The sequence below is a fragment of the Malaclemys terrapin genome, chromosome 11, assembly GCF_027887155.1.
Source record: "Malaclemys terrapin pileata isolate rMalTer1 chromosome 11, rMalTer1.hap1, whole genome shotgun sequence".
In the NCBI taxonomy this organism is placed as follows: domain Eukaryota; kingdom Metazoa; phylum Chordata; order Testudines; family Emydidae; genus Malaclemys; species Malaclemys terrapin.
This window is the reverse complement of record NC_071515.1, coordinates 77,273,393-77,293,209: the sequence shown is the minus strand read 5'-3', so window position 1 is coordinate 77,293,209 and position 19,817 is coordinate 77,273,393. Positions and strand designations below refer to the sequence as shown.

Below are 19,817 nucleotides of genomic sequence, written 5' to 3'. Positions count from 1 at the left end.
TTCTTGTCTCCCGCCGCTGGCCACGGGCCCGCCCCGAGCTGGTCTGTACCCCCACGTTCCTGCTTCCCATCTCCTCCTGAGACCCCCTGCTTCCCCAACACATACAACAGCTTGGCCCCGGTCCTGTGGAAGGGCAGATGGGTTCGGCTCAGGGGTATTTCATTAATTAAAAGACAGTGGCACCAACGTGTATCATAGAATCATAGAATATCAGGGCTGGAAGGGACCTCAGGAGGTATCTAGTCCAACCCCCTGCTCAAAGCAGGACCAGCCCCAACTAAATCATCCTATGCCCGTTGTGCGTCCGAGCTCTTGGAGGCAAGGCCTGGGTCTTCCCGTGTGTTTGGGCTGCACCTCGCACAGGATGGATGCCAGCTGAGGACAAATTCACTGCAATAAGAAATCCATGAAATTGTCTGGATGGGCCACGTGAGTTTGGGGGTGCAGTGCAGGGGAGCGTGTGGCAGGGGGGCTGAGCTGTCCAGGGGGTGGCTGATGGACAGACACTGATCTCGACAAAGAGAAGGTTAACGGGTGACTTGATTACAATTTATAAGTATCTACATGGGGAACAAATATTTCGTAATGGGCTCTTTGATCTAGCCGAGAAGGGTTAACACACTGGCTGTCGGCCTGTGGACTCCCGGGGGTCGGCAGACTATGTCTAAGATTTCCAAAGGGGTCCGTACCGCCATTCAGTTTTTTTTAGGGGTCTGCAAATGAAAAAAGGGTGAAGCCTGCTAATCTAACAAGAGCCAGTGGCTGGAAGTGGAAGCTAGGGAAATGCAGACAGGAAATAAGGCGTACGTTGTAAGAGGGAGTGATTTACCAGGGGCCATGGTGGGTTCTCTGTCAGTGGCTATGTTTAAATCAGGCCTGGCTGTTTTCCTAAAGGATCTGCGCTAGGGATGATTTGGGGGCCGCTCTCTGGTCTGGGTTACACAGCAGGTCAGACGAGACAATCCCACCTGAAATCTGTGTGCAAACCAAGCTAGCCCTGCTGAGTGCGGTGTCTCTGGTGAGGCACATGCGTTTTAGTTCCTTCCTCTGACCCCCGACCTCCCCGGTTTGTCTGTTCCTTCCCTCCGGGTCACCTGCTCCGCGGGGTAGGTTATGAGCTGTCTGGGGCTGCGTGCTGCGGTCTGGCCAGCACAAGTAACACAATAGGCGTCTTTATCTTTGGGCTCCCAGGTGCTACTGTAACATAAATACTACACACCGGTTGGGGGGTCTGGCCAGGGACCTGGCTCCTCTTAGGGGTGCGGAAGGGGTGCGGAGAGGAAGAGACACATCTTCTCACGGCTGCTCGTTGGTGAGCGAAGCCGTGAAGGCTGTATGGCTCTGGCTGAGGCTTTCCGTAGGATGCAGCTGTGGATTGGAAGTAGGGTAGGAAGCGGGCGGGAGATGTTAAGCAAGGATTTGGCCCGGCATCCGTGTGTTGCGTCACTGTGCCCAGGAACCAACCCAGGGCAACGTGAGGGTCGTTGGTAGTCACAATGGAGGTTTCTCCTCTGGCTTGTCTTCAGTCTGACTCTTTGCCCCCGTGAGCAGCAAAATGCAGACCCTTAACCGCCGGGCAGAAGGGAAATGGTTCGCCCCGTCCCTAGTGACAACGGGGTCGCTCACTGTGGCCGTCCAGAGGCACGTGGGAGCCCGCCCGTGTCCGTGTGCCAGGCTGGTGCCCGAGGGGAGGTCTCTGCACTTGCTCATGCCGTTCTGTCTCTAGGCAATCGCCGGCAGGAGGGCGTACTGCTCGGCAGCATTTCCCATGCTCTTAACCCCAAGTCCATGTGTGGGGCCGGAAAGGGGAGGCCCTTGTCTCCAGGGGGGAGTGCTTGATAGACACAGTGAACCGTGGCAGGTGTCCAGACGATGAGCCATCTGGCCGGGGGACTCTGGAGACGGCCCGTGTTCTCTGGCTAGCTAGAAGGCAGGGCCCTACTCCTGTACAACGCCCTTCCAGACCTGGCTGGGCTGGGCTCTCAGCCTCAGGCCTGATGCAGTGGGGAGATTCCTGTTGACCTCAGCGGGCTTTGTGTCAAACCCATAACTGCCAGCAGCCGTCTGTGTCTGGGCGCTCCAGCCCTCAGTCCAGCCAAATGGGAGCTGAACACAGCGGCTTTTGCAGTCTCTTAGCCAGCTCCTGTCTGCCACGGGGGCTTGCTGAGCAGCAGGGAGACGTTCCCTCTCCCCGTGAGGGGGCCTGTCCCAGCCCCTGCCCGCCTGGGGAGTGAGGGGCCAAAGCTGGAGCCCCCCTGGTTGTTTTGTTTTGCTGCTTACGCCTGTGGTGGGGTTGTGGCTGGAACCAGAGAGGCCCTCCGGCTAACTCAGAGCCCAGAGAGCTTCCAGCACCAGATTTTGGTCAGGTCTTGGGTCCTAACCCCCTGCCAGCGGTTCTCAAACTATGGGGCGTGGGAATGTGTCAGGCAAGGAGCGAGCTATGTGGGTGTTTTTTGAAGGGCTCTGGCTGTCATTCCCAGGGGGCTATGCACTCCTGGGGGGCAGAGATAAAGGGGACAGCCGGAGCCCAACCACCCAGGCTTGGGTTCTCCCTCACCTGGGGGCAGGGGGGCTCTGGCTGTCAGCCCTGGGGTGGCTGTAGTAGGGCGGAAATAAGAGTGGCAATGGGGCACTAAGTCTGCTGTGAAAAGTGATATTGTTGAGTATCACTTTTCACATTTCAACCCTCCTGTGCTGCTACTGGCAGCGGCTCTGCCTTCGGAGCTGGGCGCCTGGCCAGCAGCTGCCGCTGCTCTCCGCTCTGCCTTTGGAGCTGGGCGCCCGGCCAGCAGCCGCCGCTGCTCTCCGCTCTGCCTTCGGAGCTGGGCGCCCGGCCAGCCGCCGCTGCTCTCCGCTCTGCCTTCGGAGCTGGGCGCCCGGCCAGCCGCCGCCGCTGCTCTCCGCTCTGCCTTCGGAGCTGGGCGCCCGGCCAGCCGCCGCCGCTGCTCTCCGCTCTGCCTTCGGAGCTGGGCGCCTGGCCAGCCGCCGCCGCTGCTCTCCGCTCTGCCTTCGGAGCTGGGCGCCCGGCCAGCCGCCGCCGCTGCTCTCCGCTCTGCCTTCGGAGCTGGGCGCCCGGCCAGCCGCCGCCGCTGCTCTCCGCTCTGCCTTCGGAGCTGGGCGCCCGGCCAGCAGCCGCCGCTGCTCTCCGCTCTGCCTTCGGAGCTGGGCGCCCGGCCAGCCGCCGCCGTTGCTCTCCGCTCTGCCTTCGGAGCTGGGCGCCCGGCCAGCCGCCGCCGTTGCTCTCCGCTCTGCCTTCGGAGCAGGGCGCCCGGCCAGCCGCCGCCGCTGCTCTCCGCTCTGCCTTCGGAGCAGGGCGCCCGGCCAGCAGCCGCCGCTGCTCTCCGCTCTGCCTTCGGAGCAGGGTGGTGGTGTATGTACTTTAGAAAACGCTTCCCTAATCCTTTAATGCACCTCATCTTGGCAGATTTTGAATGGAAATGGAGACTAGACTAGAGTAGCAACCAGAGCGGCTGGGGCTGCGCCAGTGTCTTGCCAGCCCAGTGAGGATGGGCTTGCTCGATATCAGGATGGGGGATCTGTCGAGTTAGCCCCGGCTGCTGCGGGGCGGGGGGGAGGAGCGAAGGTGGGAGGTGACACCTTTGATGGGCCCAACAGATGTTGCTGTCTGGCTATGGAGCAGGGTTGGGGTCTGTTGGATAAAACAAGTCCTCTCCTTGTGTCCTGCCTGCCTGTGAGGACGGGAAGTCCCTGGGGACACCCTGCTCTTGGGAGAGACCCAGTTAATTCTGCAAGGAAGCAACAGGTTTTGGGGAGGCAGCCTGGGCTTCTCCAAATGGAGCTGGGCTTGTAGGAGTGTCTCTGGCTAGTGGAGTATGGGTGGGGGGAGATACCCAGGCCCTGAGCCCTAGCCAAAATGTACATCATTATTAAAGGGCTAATTTTCAGATGTGCTGAGCCCCGACACTCCCCGGCTGAAATCGATGGCGGTCTCTCTGCCAAATGGGCCCTGTCGTTTACTTCAATCATTTATGAAGTGCCCATCACCAAACGGCACTTGGACTCTGTGCATTTCAAACAAAATCAATACGTGAACAACAGCCTTGGCCCGGGCACAGTCTCCACCCTCCGTAGCCCGAGGCCCCAGATTTGCCCAGAGTGGGAGACTGGAGCACAGGGGTGAACTGGCCAGAAGGGAAGTGGTCCGGATACAGAGCCCCGCGGAGCGGTGGATGGGCGCTGTGCTGGGGAGCGGACTCCAACCTTGCAGGATCTAACTTGAGGGCTTTCTCGTCCGGAAGAGCTTGCAGGGGGTAGGTTCCCTCTGGGTTATTTATCTGGGAATAGGCCTTTAACGGGATCCCATCTTGCATGGGAAATGCCCCCTTGTGCCTCTGCGGCTGAGTCTGCAGGGAGAGGCAGAGGAACAGAAGCAAACCCTTTCACACTCCTTTAACTTCACATTCCCCCCTCTCCTCCTTCCTTCCCCCTCCCTTCTTCTTCTTCTTCTTTTTTTTTTAAACCTTGCCTAGTCCTGCTTTCAGAGGAAGCCATCAGCTCTGCCCCTCGCTTACAAACCACAACTGGAACCAGATGTGCAGTAAAGCCCAATGCGGAGAGGGAGGGAAAGCCGGGAACACTTGAGTCATCACTGGCTGGTTGTTTCTGGGGAGGCTGGCTGGGGTGGGGAGAGGGGCTGGGTCTGGGGACAGCAGGGTAGCTCTTCTCCACTCACCGAACAGAAAGGGAACCAGCAGCAAAAAATGAATTAACCTGGCCGGGTTCCTCCAAGGAAAAGCCCGGGGCTGCTTGTAGCACCCGTGGCAAGGCGCGTGGGAGTTGTGAAGGTAGCTCTGCGGATTCCTCGTTTGTGGCTGATTGATTGGTGCCCAAGCCGGACCCTGCAGCTGCCCGGAGCAGATGAACGCTAACAGCGGGGGAGCCCGGGGGCCGGTAACGAGGCCGTGTCAGCGTCTCCTGCGGTGGCAGGTTAGCAGTGGGGTCGTGCGCCGCCTGCGAAGGAGAATGCAAGAGCTCAGCGCTGGAGCTGGGAGATCCTTGCAGTGTGGGGAGGGAGCAGTGTTTGCAAAGCGGCTTTGGATGCCTGGTGGGGAGAGGACAGGAGACCTGGACTTTTAGACTTCGCCTTGAGTAGGAAAAATGGTCTCCTTAAGGTACTGATCTGGCCCTCATTAACTTACCTCTGAGCACCTCCCAGCATTCAATGTATTTATCCTCAGGACGCCCCTGGGAGGTAATTACGTCATTTGGGGAAAACGAGGCACAGAGCGGCTGAATGACCTACCGCAGGTCCCACGTGGAGTCTGGCAGAGCAGGGCCCTTACCACTGGGCCACGCTGGTTGGGTTCAGACCGGGCTTAGCTCACTCACGCTGGGCAGGAGCTGCCGCTGTTGGACAGCAGGGTCCTAGGGGCTGAGGTGTGGTGGGGCGCCGTGGTGCAGGGGCGGAGGCAAGGACACTCAGGGGTGGGTCTCTACGAACCGCCGTGTGGCCGAGGGTCCGAGCTCTCCAAGAGGGAGGATGGCCCAGTGGTCAGAGCACCAGCGGGACTTCAGAGACCTGGGTTCAAATCCTTGCTCTGGCAGAGGTGCCCTGTGAGCTTGGGTAGGTCACTTATTCTCTCTGTGCCTCAGTTCTCCTCTGGCTGATGGGGGCGATGGCACTGCCCTGCCGCCTGGCGCTGCGGTGAGAGTAGATACATTGAGGAGTGATGTGCCCAGATGCTGTGGGGATGGGGGCAAGCCGAGCCCCCAGCATGGACAGATGGCGATATGAGGCATTGTGCTGGCTGGGAAAGGCAGTCGGGGTTCGGCTGAGGCAGGGCAGACTAACCCCCAGCCGGCTCTGAGCTGCTCCCCGGCATCTCCCTGAGGGCTGGACAGGGTTCAGCCCGCTTCCCTACCTGAACCAGGTCCCCTACACGCGACGGCTCCTTTCTCACGCCCAGCCCGTCTCCTGCCTTCCACCCACCGCGCTCTAGTGTTTGCGGGTGTGCACTGCACTCCCTCGCTCCTGCTCTGTTCGGCTAGCGTCCCGTGTCTCAGCAGAGACGTGCACGTTGGGACAGTAAAACCTTGCACTCTTCCCCTTAGAATCAGAGAATATCAGGGTTGGAAGGGACCTCAGGAGGTATCTAGTCCAACCCCCTGCTCAAAGCAGGACCAACCCCAACTAAATCATCCCAGCCAGGGCTTTGTCAAGCCGGGCCTTAAACACCTCTAAGGAAGGAGACTCCAATACCTCCTTAGGGAACCCTTGTCCTTTTGTTCAGATTTTACAGTTAAGTCGCTGTGTTCAGCTGCTGTCCAAAATACTGTGAAGCCAGTTTATCTGCAGCAAGGCCAGGTAGTCGGGACATGAGCTGCAGACCAGAGAGCCCCACGGCCCAGCCCAGCTCCGCTTGGGAGAGCTGCTGAACTTGCAGCCCTAGGGGTATGGCTGCAGGCCCAGGCTGTGCAGAGGGCAACACAAACAATGGAGAGGAAAAAGGGTAAATGCGACCAGCGTCTGTGTGTTGCACCGTAACTGCCTGCCGCTGAGTGTGTCGGCTTGGACCCAATTCACTTGCATGTTTTCCTGTCTCGCCGGTCATTCAGACTCTCAGCATCCAGCCAGTCACATGCAGCAATCCCCCCAAACCTTCCCCACTACTTCCCCGATATTGGCGAGTCCCTGCTTGCTCCAGCTCCAGATTGTACCAGGGTGCTGTTGGGCGTGTGTCGGGGGCTGACTTCTCTCCAGGGTGCTGTTGGGCGTGTGTCGGGGGCTGACTTCTCTCCAGGGTGCTGGGCGGTGGCTTCTGTTGTCACCTCTGTGCACGGCGTAAGGAAGGCAGGAGACCTGGGGTTTAGTGTTGTCTTTGGGGTAGGGACTGTCCATTGGGTCTGCGTTCGTACAGCGCCTGGCGGACTGGGTCCCGTTCCTCGGCTCTGCGGGATACCCAGTTTCTATAACAATGAGGCGAAGGCAGAACAGGGAAATCCGCATGTGTGGAGGTACAAACCCCTCTGTCTTGCCATGGTGCTGGTGCTGTTTGCTGGGGTATTGCCGTGGGATGTCAGGAGATGGGTGTCGATGGGATGGGAAATCAGGCTCTGTAATGAGGCGTCTGGAGTCCCCAGGGCCGTGGGCATGGACAACACCCTCTCGTGGGTTGGGGCATCAGCTGGACCATTTCCTGCAGGGCTTAGTTCGCAGCAGAAAGTGCCTGGCCCCCGCCCCGAGTCAGGGATGTACAAGGGGCAGGCCCAGGACTGCCTGATGGCTGCCAGGAGAGAGGTGCCTTCTGGGTACATTATTCCATCCCTGGCATCTAGTGGGTTTTACGTGCCCCTTGCTCTGTAGCAGCTGGCACTGCCCGCTGTCGGACACAAGATCCCCGCTCCCCTTGGCTCTCATCCAGGCTGGCCACCCCCAGTGGGGCCGGGGAAGTCCGCCTCGACGTCCTGCCCCCTCGCACACCACTGTCCCTGCCCATGACGTCCCCCAGGCTGACCCCGAAGCCTGGTCGGGTAGGTGCCACTAGATACAGACCAGTTACAGGGTAACTTTCAGGTAACTTTCCTCCCAGCGCCGGCGGGGCAGAGATGCCAAACACTCCAGCCGGGCGGCGGGTGATAAGGGCCAGACAGGCCGCCCCTCCGTCTGTTTGCATAGGAGCCTTTGGAACGTATCTGACTCCCCCATCCTGTGCTTTTCCAGCCCCCTCTGCCTTGCCCGCCCTCCGGTGACACAGATGGGCCGGTTTTAGGCCTGCCATGCCCTTTAAGGCGGACGGGGGAGGCCCCAGCCAGCCAGCAGTGGTGGGGCTGGGTGTGTGTGTTATACTTGGACAGCAGCGCGCACGAGGAGGGAAGAAGGACAAAAAAAAAAAAAGGCTGCTAATGAGTTGGAGCTTGGGCGGGTGGGAAGGAAAAACCCCTTCGCGCAGTGCTGAAAGCTTTTGCTCGGCACTCGGTCGCTCCACGCTCTGCTCTCTGGCCTCACCCTTCCCAGACGCTTGGGGCTGCCTTGATTTCTCCCTCCGCCTGCTGGAATCCAAGCCCCCTCTCCTCCCCCTCCGCTCCCCGTGCCTGGGTCTTTCTCTCTTCCCCGGGGGGGGGGGCGGCTCTTTAATTTCTTCACGCCCACCAGCCTGCGCTTCAGCAACGCCGGGACCCTCCCGCGCCCCGGCCCCACGCTTCTCCCACCCCACTCGCCCCGCCGGCCAGGGGAACGCCCGGTCCTTGGATGTAACCGGCTCGGAGGCCGAGTGAAACCGGATGGATTTCGGGAGCGTCATGAAACAGGTAAGAGCCGCCCAAGGCTTCTGCCGAAGGGGAAAGCGCTGCCGGGAGATGGGGGGACTGTTCCCTCTTTGGAGGCCGGGAGCAGCGAGAGTTTGGGAGGGCTGTGATGCGGGGCAGAGCGTGTCGGAGAAGATAGACGGGGTGGGATGCCCGGCTGTGCCCTAGGAATCTTGTTATCGGCTGTGACACTGGATCAAATCCCCCCGGCAATCAGCGCCGTCCCGCCAGGGATGAGGAGGAAGGTGCGTTCTGCACCCTTTGCTCCATGCAACAGCTTTTTGGATCACGCCTGACACTTGTGTGTTAAGCTAGTATTGCTGCCTTTTGCCTGTGTATTCCCCCGCTCCGCCTTTGGGACTGGCACCGGGAATCCTTTAGCTCTGTGTCTCTCTCCACGTTGCCCACCACCCAGGTATCTGACCTCACAGGTGAGAGGGGGAGGGCAAAGAAGTGGGTACAGCAAATGTGCTGACGGGGGGAATGGGGGGTGAGTTTGGGTCTGGCTGGAGCAGCTGGGAGAAGTCAGGGCAGGGGTGGGGCTGGGAAAGGCGTCTGCGGTTCCCGGCTGTTATCTTAGTGGTGTGGTGACAGCTGTGCACCTGCTGAGGCCCAAGTGTGGGGTGGGGACCGGTCACCAAAGTGTCTGTGTGCATGTGTGTGTATTTGTGTGCATGCAGGGGATGAAGGGGGAGAGGAGGAGGAGGATGCCATGGGCAGTGCTGGGAAGAATGTGTCAAAGTGTCAACCAAAAGAAGCATAAATGTTTCCTTGACCAACTGCAACGGGCCGGGATCCCAGCCAGCCCCACCGATGGCTCCGATCCCTCTCCCCGTCCTGCGTGAGACGTGCCAGCCACTTGGCGCTTTTACTCCTTCCAGAGAGCAGTGGCTGTATGGGTCAGCCAGCCCCTCCTCTCTCCCGTGGGAGCACACAGGGTTCATTCCTCCCCTCCCCGCTGCCCCCCGGGGTGTCTTGGCTCCCGCTGGCTGGTCCAAGCTCTCCGGGAGGCTGGGGCTGTGGAATGAGCAATGGTTAATCCGGCGAGTTAATGAGTGCCCAGGTGGCTCAGTGGCATGGAAAGGAAAGAGCTGGGATCTAGAATCGTGGTTCCCGGCTGAGAGGGTGGCGAGGCCGTGCCGGGGGTCTCCCGGGTGCCCTCTGAGGCGAGGGGCAGGGAGCACACGGACGATCCGGTCCAGGAGAGAGTTAATGAAAGCTGTGCTTGCCTAGCTCGGCCCCTGCTCCCCGCGCAGCTGGTTTTAGGCTTGGTCTCTGCTGTGTTCCTAGAAAAGGAAACGGCCCTCACAGGCCTGGAAATGAACCAGGCATCAGCGCTGAGGGGAAAAAAAAGGGCAAAACAAAGGCCTGGATCGGAAACTCCTAATGACCCGCGACAGGAACCAAGGGGCGTGTGTGTGTGGAGACGGAGTGCGGAGGGGGGTCAGGGCAGGGGGCTGGCGTGGATGGGGGGGAGAAGGGACCATGCCAGGCTGGGGCATCCCTCAATGTCGCCCCACAGAGGTCTGCTGGTGGGATAGGGCCGGGGCTGCAGCCCGATGCACCTCACTAGCTGGCCGTGTTCCTAGGTGAAATGGGCCGTGGGGGGGGGGTCTCAGCCCAGATCCTACCGGATAGGAATTGGTAGCTAATGGGCCAGGGTGTGTCGCTGTAACATACCCATCCTCCACGGGTCAGGCCCGGAGGGGGCTGCATCACACCCTGAGCGGTGGGCGAGGTGGGCCCTGCCGGGGGGAAGCTCTGTTTTGCTGTGGATGCGCAGAGCACTTCAGTCCCCAGGGCCTCACCCCAGCAGCTGGTGAGTGGACCCTGCATGGACCCCAAAAGCCAAAGCGCGATCACTGCTGAGAGCCCCTGGGGCTTTTTCTCTTCAAGCTGGGGGCCTGACCACCTGGGCAGAGAGCCAATCCTGCCGGGCCCCTTTAAGGGGCCCATGTGCACGGGAGACCCAGGAACCGTGCTGTTCTCAGACTAATCTGGTGGTCTTAAAGGGACACGCCACCGCGGCGACTAGGACAAGGTGCCACAAACCTAATCCAAGAACGATCTAGTACTTAAAATATCTGCTTTAGCCATTCAAGCGGGCCGGGCGGCCCATTGTTTTCGGGAAGAGCATCGCGTGTTAATGAGACGTCCCGGGCCGGCTGGCTGCAGACTTGACAAGGATCAGAGGTTCCTTCCCTCTGCACCGGGGACGTCTCTTTCCCCCGCTGGCCTGGGCTGGGGGCTGCTCCCTCCTCAGCCCCTCCCTTATGTGCGCTCTGGCTGGATGACCCAGCTGTCAGCGCCGGGGGTCGCGTGGCTGGATCAGCGCCGTGTTTCCCATGCCTCTCGCCAGAGAACTTTGTGTCCGTGTGAGAGCGGAGTTTGGGGCGTAGGTCGCCGGGTCCCGTGCTACGGGGCGCTGAGCACCCTCTCCTCCTAGCCAAGCCACCTCTTGGGAGGCGCCCGGCCCCTGGCAGGATCGGGCACTGCTGCTCAGTGATCAGGGCTGGACAGAGAACTGCCCCGGGAGGAAACTGGTTTGCAGGCTTTATTCCCTCTCCCCCCCTTCGCCTTGGCGTTCTTTGCTGCAGGTGGTTAGCTGCCCACTGGGTATTAAGGAAGTGGCAGGAGTTGTGTGCACGTAGAATAAGAGGGGGTCCTCTGTATCCCCCTGACCCACGAGCACCATTGATGCCTGTAGTGCTGTCAGCCGTGAGGCCGGGGACCAAACACACTATGGAAACTGACCCACCTGCACCCCAGCCCCGGATGCTCCTCCGACGCCCCGATTCCCTCGACTGCCTGGGCCCCTGCTGCGGGGCGACTCCTGGCAGAAAAGAGCAAGTGACTCCTCCTAATAAAGTCAGTGCCAGTAGCTGCAGCAGGGGCAGGACCGGCCTTGCAGTTCAGCCCTCCCTCGGCCAGCGCTCCGGTGCCCCGGGTCCGGCCTGGGCCGAGACAGCAGGGGTTGGCCCTGCTGTGGCAGGGAGAGTGCGGGTGAAATGTCCCGGGCAGCCTGTCGTGCTTGACAATCCAGAGGACAGGGCCGGGGTGCGCGAGGGTCGTGCCCGAGGAGGCGTGCTGCGGGTGACGGGACCGTTGTTTCGTGGTGGGGCTGGATGACTACGTTGGGCGTTGCTGGGCGGAGCGGAGGCCTCTGGGGTCCTGGCGTCAGTGCGTGGCGAGGCCGCTCTGAGTCACAGCAGCTGGGGCAGCTCCCGTCTCAGCACGGTCTCCGCTTTGGGGGAGCGAGAGTCCCGGAGTGAGCCGGATGGGTTCCCAGGCCCTCATGCCAAAGAACCTCTCCCGCCTGGGCGGGTGAACACACAGCGATCCCAGCTGCTGAGCTGTTCCGTGGCTCTGCCATCAAAGCTTTGGACGGAGATGCTAGTTTTGCAGGCCGGGGCTGTTGTGCGTGTTCCCGCCCAGCGAGTCCCCTGGGCCTCCCAGCCTCTCTTCACAGGCCTGGGGCCAGCGTCGCCAGGCGTTGCCAATACCTCCCCGTCCTCAGACCTCCCTGGGCAGGCGACATCGTCTCATGGGCACCTCCTCTTTCAGCATCCCCATGGCAACGCTCTTGCCCGCTCCCTTGGCAACGTACCGATGCTCACGGCGTTTCCCACTGTGACGTGGGATCCGAGCTTTGGCCTTTGTTAAAGATAATGAAACTCATTCTTGTCCCACGCTTCCTTGCTGCCTGGTCCCCCCCCCCCACTGCATCTTCCACTGCCCCACTGGGCAGCCTTCCTCCCCGCTCCCTGCACCCCAGTGCCTTTCTCCTCCCCTCCTGGCCCAGGCTAGGCCCAGGCGAGGAGCCCAGGAGAGGAGCTGCTCCTGTTACACCATAAGGCAGCCAGAATGGGCGTGCCATGGTAAGGCCTGGCTGTCCAGGTCATGCAGAAAGCCCCAGGGACAAGCCCTGGCTAGCAGGTCTCTTGCGCCGGTGCTAGAGGCTAGCGTGGGGGTGCGGGGCTAGCCGAGGATGGGGGCTGGCAGCTCCAGGGTGCAGGTGGTGGCAGGAGCAGAACGCTGCTGGGTTTCCCAGGGGAACCGCGCCGCCTAAGAGTCTCTGCTATAGTCAGATGCGGGGGCGATCCCCCAGGGAACCGGGGTGTGTCTGCAAGCGCCAGGCGGGGCGGGACTCCTTGGTTCCATTCCCCGTCAGCTCTTCCCCTGGGCAAGTGACTCAGAAATCCCCGAGGGGGGTTCTGCATGTGCCCTCTTTCCGGGGGGGCTTGGAGCGGGGTCGATCCCCACGCCTGATGCGGGGGTCAGGCTTTTCAGCGGCTCTTGGCCACGTTCTCCGGGGGTGGGATGTGAAGGAGCTGACCCAGATGGCTCCGACCTCTCCACCCGCCCAGAGGCAGTTCCCAGTGCTCCGCCCAGCCAGGGTTTTGCTCCACCTGTCCCACGCGCCAGGTAGAGCCCGTCTCCATGGCAGACGCGGGGGTGGGGAAGAGGGTTCCCTGGGGCCGTGCATTGGCCTGGAATCCGGAGAGGAAACTAATCTGGATCTCGCCCTCCCTCCTGGAGGAGCCTGTTACAGGAGGCAGGGGTGTGGCCGGGGGGCAGGCACAATGCTGAGTGGCTATGGGGTGGTTTACCAGGCTTGGGAGGGGGGCGGTATGGGGACGTTAGGGTGGGAGCTGCTCTGAGAGTCAATCAGTGCTATTCCATTGGCATCTCAGTGCCAGGTCAGGTCAGTTGTGCCAAGTCCCCCCGATGCCTTTCCCCTCCCATGCACGCTCATCTTGCTGGCGCCATCGTCATGGGGACAGGATGCGGGGACCACACCTGGGCGGGTCAGAGCCCGGCTGGCAGGTGATGCTGCCAGGGCTGGTTGGTATGCTGGCAGTCAGTCGCAGCATCCCCCCTTCCGGCTGGATGCCCTACCATCCGGTCCCCAGGCAGCTTGGTCTGCTGATGCGATTTTGGCTTTAGCCCAGATCTTCTGCGTGGGAGGTTTGGTGCGGCCCGGGAGACTGGGTCGCCCTGGCAAAGTTGGGAGCGTGGCCACCCTGTGTCTCCTGCCCCTGCAGCTGGCGTTGTTCTGCCTCAGATTTTAACCCGTGCGGCTGAGACGCTTTTTCTGGCCTCTGTCTGATCTTGTCGGGACAGTGAGAGTCAGGGATGGGACGAGCGTGGGCAGCGATAAACGGGGAAGGGACAAAGTGGAGAGATTGGGCATCGGTCCCCTAGTGCCGTGAGGGCTTTTGTCTACCTCAAAATACCGACAAAGAGTCCTGTAGCACCTTATAAACTAACGGTTGTATTGGAGCATAAGCTTTCGTGGGTGAATACCCACTTCGTCAGACGCATACTCAAAATACCGCCAGCGTGGTTAGTGTTCAGCCCATAAACACGGTGTCCAGGTGCTGGTGGTTGCAGGTACGAGGATCAGTAGAGTCGGATGCTAAAATGTAGGCGAGACTTCTCTAGTGGAGTTGCTTCAGGAAGTCCCGCCTTCCGGAGGCAGTACTTCCTGGAATGCTGGAGGAGGAGGGGATCGCCAGGCTCAGAAGAGGAGTGGTGTAGACAAACTTCCTAGCAGAGATCCACCCTCTCCTCCTTGGCCGGCAGGATGGGCCATAGGACTTTTGGGGGGCAAGCCCACAGAGGAAGCCATAGCATGGATTTGCCCTGCCTTGGAGTCTAAACTCACCTTTGGTGTGCTGGAGCGGAGCCCACGTAGGGATAATCTGGCTGGGGGACGCCAGCCATGACACGCGCCGGGGGCACAGGAATGCTGATTGAGTCCAGTCGGCGTCGGGCATTCCTGGGCATGGCATTCTGCTGCCAGCTGGGCTGGGTAAACAGCCAAGGCAGGTGGCAGGGTTACGTCGAGAGAGCTTCTGCAGACTGGAGCCCGTGGGCCAGAGCCAACCCTCGGTGCAGTGCGCCCAGGCCTGCACTGGCGCCTTCGAAACGTTGCCTTTTTAGGCCTTGGAGCTGAGGCATTTCAGCAGCGAGCTCCAGTCCCAGCTGTGCACAAAACCCTCCCTTCTGCCAACGACACCGGGGAGGGAGCTGCTGGCTGGAGGCTCACCCAAAAGGGCCTAGCCTGAGCCCTGAAATGGACAGCTGTCTTCCAGACGCTGCCTGGTCAGATTGCTGCCTCCTGCTTGCTAAGGGTCCTTGGAGTCGAAGAGAGACCTGCTTATCCCTCCGCCGGCTCCCCGGGGGGCCGGTCTACTTGCAGCGCTGCGCCAGTGCGGGATGCCAAACTGATTCCGCTAACCCTGCGCAGAAAGCCGTGTGGCCGCGTTTTGGTTTAACCCCGGGTGATTTCAGGGTAGTTGAAGTCAGTCAGGAATTGGTTTAAGCTAAGATGCAATCTGCTCCCCCTCACTCCCCAAGGTGAAATGAGTTTCCATGCAGGGGCTTGCTCCGGTTTGAGTTAAACCGGTTTAGCTAAGCTAGTGGAAATCCTCTGTCCTGCAGAGTCTTAGATGATCACACTGGTCCCTTCGCATCTTAGCATTGGGGCTGGACAAGTCCTAGCAGACAAGGAGCCGTGCTTCTTCCTCCGTCGGTCCTGCGGATCATTGGGGAGATCCCGGGGCAGCTGGCGGGGCTGGCAGGTAATCAAAGCAGTTTTGAAACTTGCAGCCCGAGCACCTGTAACCTGCAGCGAGTGGTGAGCGATGAACTCGCAGCCCTCCCCAGGCGGCTCAGTGTTGTTTTTAGATACCGCAGCATCTGATCGGGACCCTGGAGATGGAGTGCGACTGATGGGGGAGGCAGGGTGGTGGGGATCCGGGGAGGAGCTGTTAAGAACGACGGGGACTTTCTAGCATGGAAAGGAGCTGGGGAGAGCTGATAAAAGGATACGGAACAAGGTGTGGTACAGAGCAGGCCATCTAGGAGTTCCTGTGTGTCCGGTCCTGTAACGTGAGAACAGGATGGCACCCAGTGCAAGTCTATTCATTGGGACAGGGACTGTCTGTTTGTACAGCCCCTAGCACCGTGGGGTCCTGGCCCATGGCTGTGGCTCCTATGAGACTAGCTAGTGGCTATCAGTCTGTCTGCTCTGGGGAGCTGGAATCAGGAAGGGCTTCCCCAAATGGCCCAATAGGGCTCCGTTTGATCGGTTCTTAACAGAGGGCAGGTTAAGGGGTGACTGATCACAGTCTCTAAGTACCACCTGGGAACAGAAATCTGAGAAGAGAGGGCTCGTCAGTCTAGACAGATTCAGAGAAGAAATAAGGCGCAAAATGTTAACAGTGAGGGTAACAAATCATTGGAACAGTTTGCCAAGGGGCATGATGGATTCTCCATCACTGGCCATTTTTAAATCACGACTGGCTGGTTTTCTGAACAATTTGCACCAGGAATGATTTTGGGGCCGTTCCCTGGCCTGGATTATGCAGGAGCTCAGATGAGGTGGTGACCATGGGGGTCCCCTCTAGCCTTAGATTGAATCTGGGGAAATCCATCCTTTTTGCCCACACCAAACTGAGCCGTGAATCCTTGCTCCTTTCCTGTTTGTTCACCCTTTGCAGAAAACATATGCAGATACTGAGAGAGGGAAGGGACAAAGTGCACAGCACAACATGCCGTGAGCTTAACCAGTTGCTTTGTACATAAACATAGCACCCGGCACGTCAGCACAGAAGCCAGCAGATTCCCCCTGACCTTTCCAATGCAGCTGGATGTGCAGCCTGATGCGGGAGCTGGGGATGGGCTGCGATCTCTTCTCCTGAGACTCAGAAAGATCCAAGACCCATTGGGTCACACCTTGTCCATCGCTCTCTGGTACTGGGGGTTTCCCCGGGGGTTTGCCAGCTTAGCTCTAGTGCTCCACAGCGTTCCCCCACTGCCCTTAGGAGAGTGTGCCTCCGGCTGAAGAAATCGCAGGGTTAAGGATGTGTTCTTCCTGGTTTTTCGCCTAAAATTCCCTTTGCTCAGGTTCCTTCTGGTTAATTCTCACTTGTACTGTATTACGGCAGCCCTGGCGAATCCAACCAAGATCAGGCTCCCTTGTGCAAGGTGCTGTCCAGACACCCAATGAGGGACAGTCCCTGGGCTCACAGTTAAAACAGACAAAGGGTGGGAGGGGAAATAGAGACAGGAAGTGACCCAGCAGAGGTACGAATAGAACGCGCCATCTCCTGAGTCCCCGTGCGGTGCTCTATCCATTGGCCCACGCTGCCTCTCTTTCGTCTCCTTCCGTCTTGCTCTACCGCCTTATCTCCTCCCCAGCATTAGCAGGCCCCGGGGTACCCGCTCTCAGCACGTGCACAGATGAGCCTGTAGCGTAGCGGGGTGTACTTCCTGGGGTAGCCTGCGGGCTCCTAGCACAACAGTCGCGCCCCTGCACCCGGCGGGTGGGGGCACTGGGCTGTTGGCAGAGTGACGCGTGTGTGGAGCCAGGGGGCTGCCTTTCCCAAACAGAGCTCAAGCAATACGCGACTAACCGCCCCGGGTGGTGGAACCCTGGGGTTTAACAGCCTCCGTCCACCCGCAAGGCAGCAGGTGGGGACGGGCACTTCCACCCGTGGGGTGCCCGTCCCCAGCCCGACTGCTGCTCCGGGCAGGCTGGGAGACGAGGATGCCAGAGGAGTGTTGGCTAATCCATCAGCCCAGAGCCACTGAATCCTGCCTTCTCTTTCCCTATCTAAAGGGGCCCCCCAGCCCTCAGATCCCTCCCTGGACCTTGGGGGGTGGAGTCAGCTGGAGTCGCGGCTGAACACCTGGGGGATTCCTAAATAAAACCCGGTGACCCAGGTGGAGAAAACCTGTGTCTTGGGGCTCAGCTGCCAGCCGCCGCAGTCTGAGCCTGACCCCCCCAAACCTTTCCCTTGACCTCAGTGGGCTTTAGATCAGGTCCTGCCTTTGTCCCTTCTTCAGCTTGACAGTCTTCAAAGGGGGGGAAAAAAACCCAAATCTGGAAACAGACAGAGACACCGGTGAATGCAGCACTGGCAGTGATAGAGGCTTTGCAGACAGAGCTCCTCACTGAGCCGCTTCCCTCAGCCCCTCGGCTCTGCTGTCTCCTCTCCCCGTCGCCCCCAGCCTGGCGGGATTATTCGCTCTGCGTTTGAGACTCTACGCGGCAGGGACGTCGCTGCCGGAGCCTGCTGCAGGTAAGCGACAGGTGAACGCTTGGAGGGTGGAACCGGGACCCCTCATTGATATGCAGTTGAATGAAAACATGATCCAGGTGTCCCTGCTGAGCAGCTGTCTGGGGAGGCAGTCACCCTTGCAATGCCGAAGCCTGGATCTGAACCCCGGAGCACGGCGCATGCAGGGATGCGCACGCGGCAGGGACGCAGGCATTACCAGACTGGCTCGGAGCCGAGGGCCGTCCAGCCCAGTATCCTGTCTCTGACAGTGACCCGCGCTAGCTGGGTCAGAGGAAGGTGTGAGAACCCCTAGGAGCTAATCTGCCCTAACGTCAGGTCTGATCCTGGTCTCTGAGCGGTAGACATCAGCTCAAGCCCTGAAGCAGGTTTACTAGTCCTTCCACAATTGTTAGGACAAGGCTGGATATTCTTGTGCTCCGTGTAGGTGTGCAGTCTCGCTTTGAATCTTGGCCTCAGTGACTTCCTGTGGCAGTGAGTTCCACAGGCTAATCACACGGTGTGAAAATGTTTTCTTTGATTGGGTTTGAATTTCTAAATTCACTGCATCTCCCTGGTTCTTGTGCTGTGGGACAGGGAGAACGGAACCTCCTGATCTCCCCTCTTATAATCTCCCTGCTTGTCAGAGATTTTCCCCCAGGCCCCTGATCGTTGTTGGCTACGCCAGGTGCAACCAGACTTTTTCTTTCTTTCTTTGCTCTGCTGCATCATTTTCCCTTCACATGTTCTAGGGCTCGCGCTCTACTCTGAAGCGGTCGATACAGGACAGAGACCGAGACAGCAGTTAACAAGCGCTGTGCGGAGCGCTAGAGCTGGGCGCAATTTACTGGCTGGGCGTCTGTTTGGGAGAAGGTCACAAATATCCCACAAAGGCTCTTTTACTTAGAATTAGGATCCGATCCCGTGGGAGCTTTCGGAAAGGGTGAGGGCCCTAGGGCCCCAATCCGGCTCCCTTTAACGTCAATGGAAAGTCTCCCCTGGCTGGCGGTAGCTGGATGAGTCCCCAAGTGTGTCATGAACGGCGAGAGAGGGCTGGAAACTCCATTGCCTTGCCCTGTGTGTCACCATTTCCCCTGCCACCCTGTGCACTAGCAGCCAGACCGGTGGCAGGGGAGAATCAGGCTCCCTGGATGTGCTTACGGTCTAAAGACACTGCTGATCCCAGGAGGAGCCGGGTGCCCAAGGGGGAGTGGGCAAAATACCGGAGCATCCCGACCTGGGCCATCTGAAATACAGAGGGGGCGAGGCACAGAATTCCTTCCTCTGAAGCGTGCATGCCGGCCATGGCTGCAGATGGGACGCTGGGTGCGGAGGCCCAGGGCTCCGGGTGGCATCGAGAATTCTTCCTGCAGGTTGCTTGGCTGCTGGTTCTCGCTCTCATGCTCGGGGTCTAACTGATCGCCCCCTGTGGGGTCGGGAAGGAATCTTCCCCCAGCTCAGCTTGGCAGGGACCTTTGGGGGTTTTTCGCCTTCCTCTGCAGCGTGTGGGGCCCTGGCCAGCACTCTCTGGGTGTATCTCATTTAATCATATCCCTGCCATTGTGGGCGCCTCTAGCACGGTTCTCTTAGGTGGTTTCTAGGTAGACTAGCCTGAATTGCTGGGTGTGGTGGGTCCAGGGGACAGCGTTCCCCCGGAGAGTCCCAGACAGGACCTTCAGTATCCCTGGTAGTGATCTAGCCTCCAGGGCGACTCCTGGAAAGCAGCACGCTACTAGCACCGCGTTTAAATCTCCAGGCTGGCGGGGGTGGCGTCCTGGCTGAAATCATCAGCCTCTGATGCCAGCTGAGTTACTGACTCACCGGTGGCTTTGGCCAAACCACGTGGCCGCCCTACGTCTCAGACAAACCCTGAGCGGGGAACAAGAAAGCAGCCCCCCCCCCCCGCCCCGAAAGCCAGATGCTGCGTTGGAGTGCCAGCGGCCCTGGAAAAATAAAACTCCATCCCCGAGTGTTTGGAACGGGATAGCGCTCATGCCTTCCCACTCCCCAGTCGGACGTGCGGTTCCCCCCGGAGTGTTCCTGCCCGCCTTGCCTGCAGGCCGATTGCACAACCCTCTATCACGTTGATGGGCTCCTTGCCTGGTTGGGGCCCTTCTGCTCCGAGTGCCCAGTGATTGTCCAGGATCGGGCTGGCAGGCAGTGGTTTGGAGGGAGGAGGTGGGGAAACAGCTGAGAAATTCTCTGGGTGTGGAAAACCCCCTGATGGAAACATGCCGTCCTCTGTGTGCGCATTACTTGTGGAATAAACAGAAGATTAGCTGGGGCTGTCAGAAATCTGCCGCTAAAAGAAAAAAGATGAGACGAGATCGAGGCAGATTCCGGGGCTTCTCCAAAGGAATTCAGTTTGCCAGCTGATGTGCTGTGGCTGGTGATGGCAAAGATTCGCAGCTGGCTGGAGACAAGAGTAGAGACAAAGGGCCAACCTCCGTGGTCAAATACCCCTGGGACTGGCTACTATACTGG

The 19,817-nt window shown here is 59.7% G+C and overlaps 1 protein-coding gene across 10 annotated transcripts in view; it reads left to right on the top strand.

Annotated features, from left to right (window-relative positions):
* Positions 1–19,817, top strand: part of TNS1 (tensin 1) — a 257,548-nt gene that overhangs the window by 58,299 nt on the left and 179,432 nt on the right. Inside the window, exons 1-2 of one of the 10 annotated variants that reach the window (XM_054043853.1) lie at positions 7,873–8,268; positions 17,122–17,357. The exons of 7 other annotated variants lie outside the window; for them this stretch is intronic. Coding sequence is in view for 2 of the 3 variants with exons in the window: in XM_054043850.1 (XP_053899825.1) it covers positions 4,879–4,947 (69 nt within the window). In the remaining variant the exon portion in view is untranslated. Of the gene's footprint in view, positions 1–4,863; positions 4,948–7,872; positions 8,269–17,121; positions 17,358–19,817 lie in introns of those variants that run through there. 2 more of the 10 variants (XM_054043850.1, XM_054043852.1) reach the window with 2 other exon arrangements.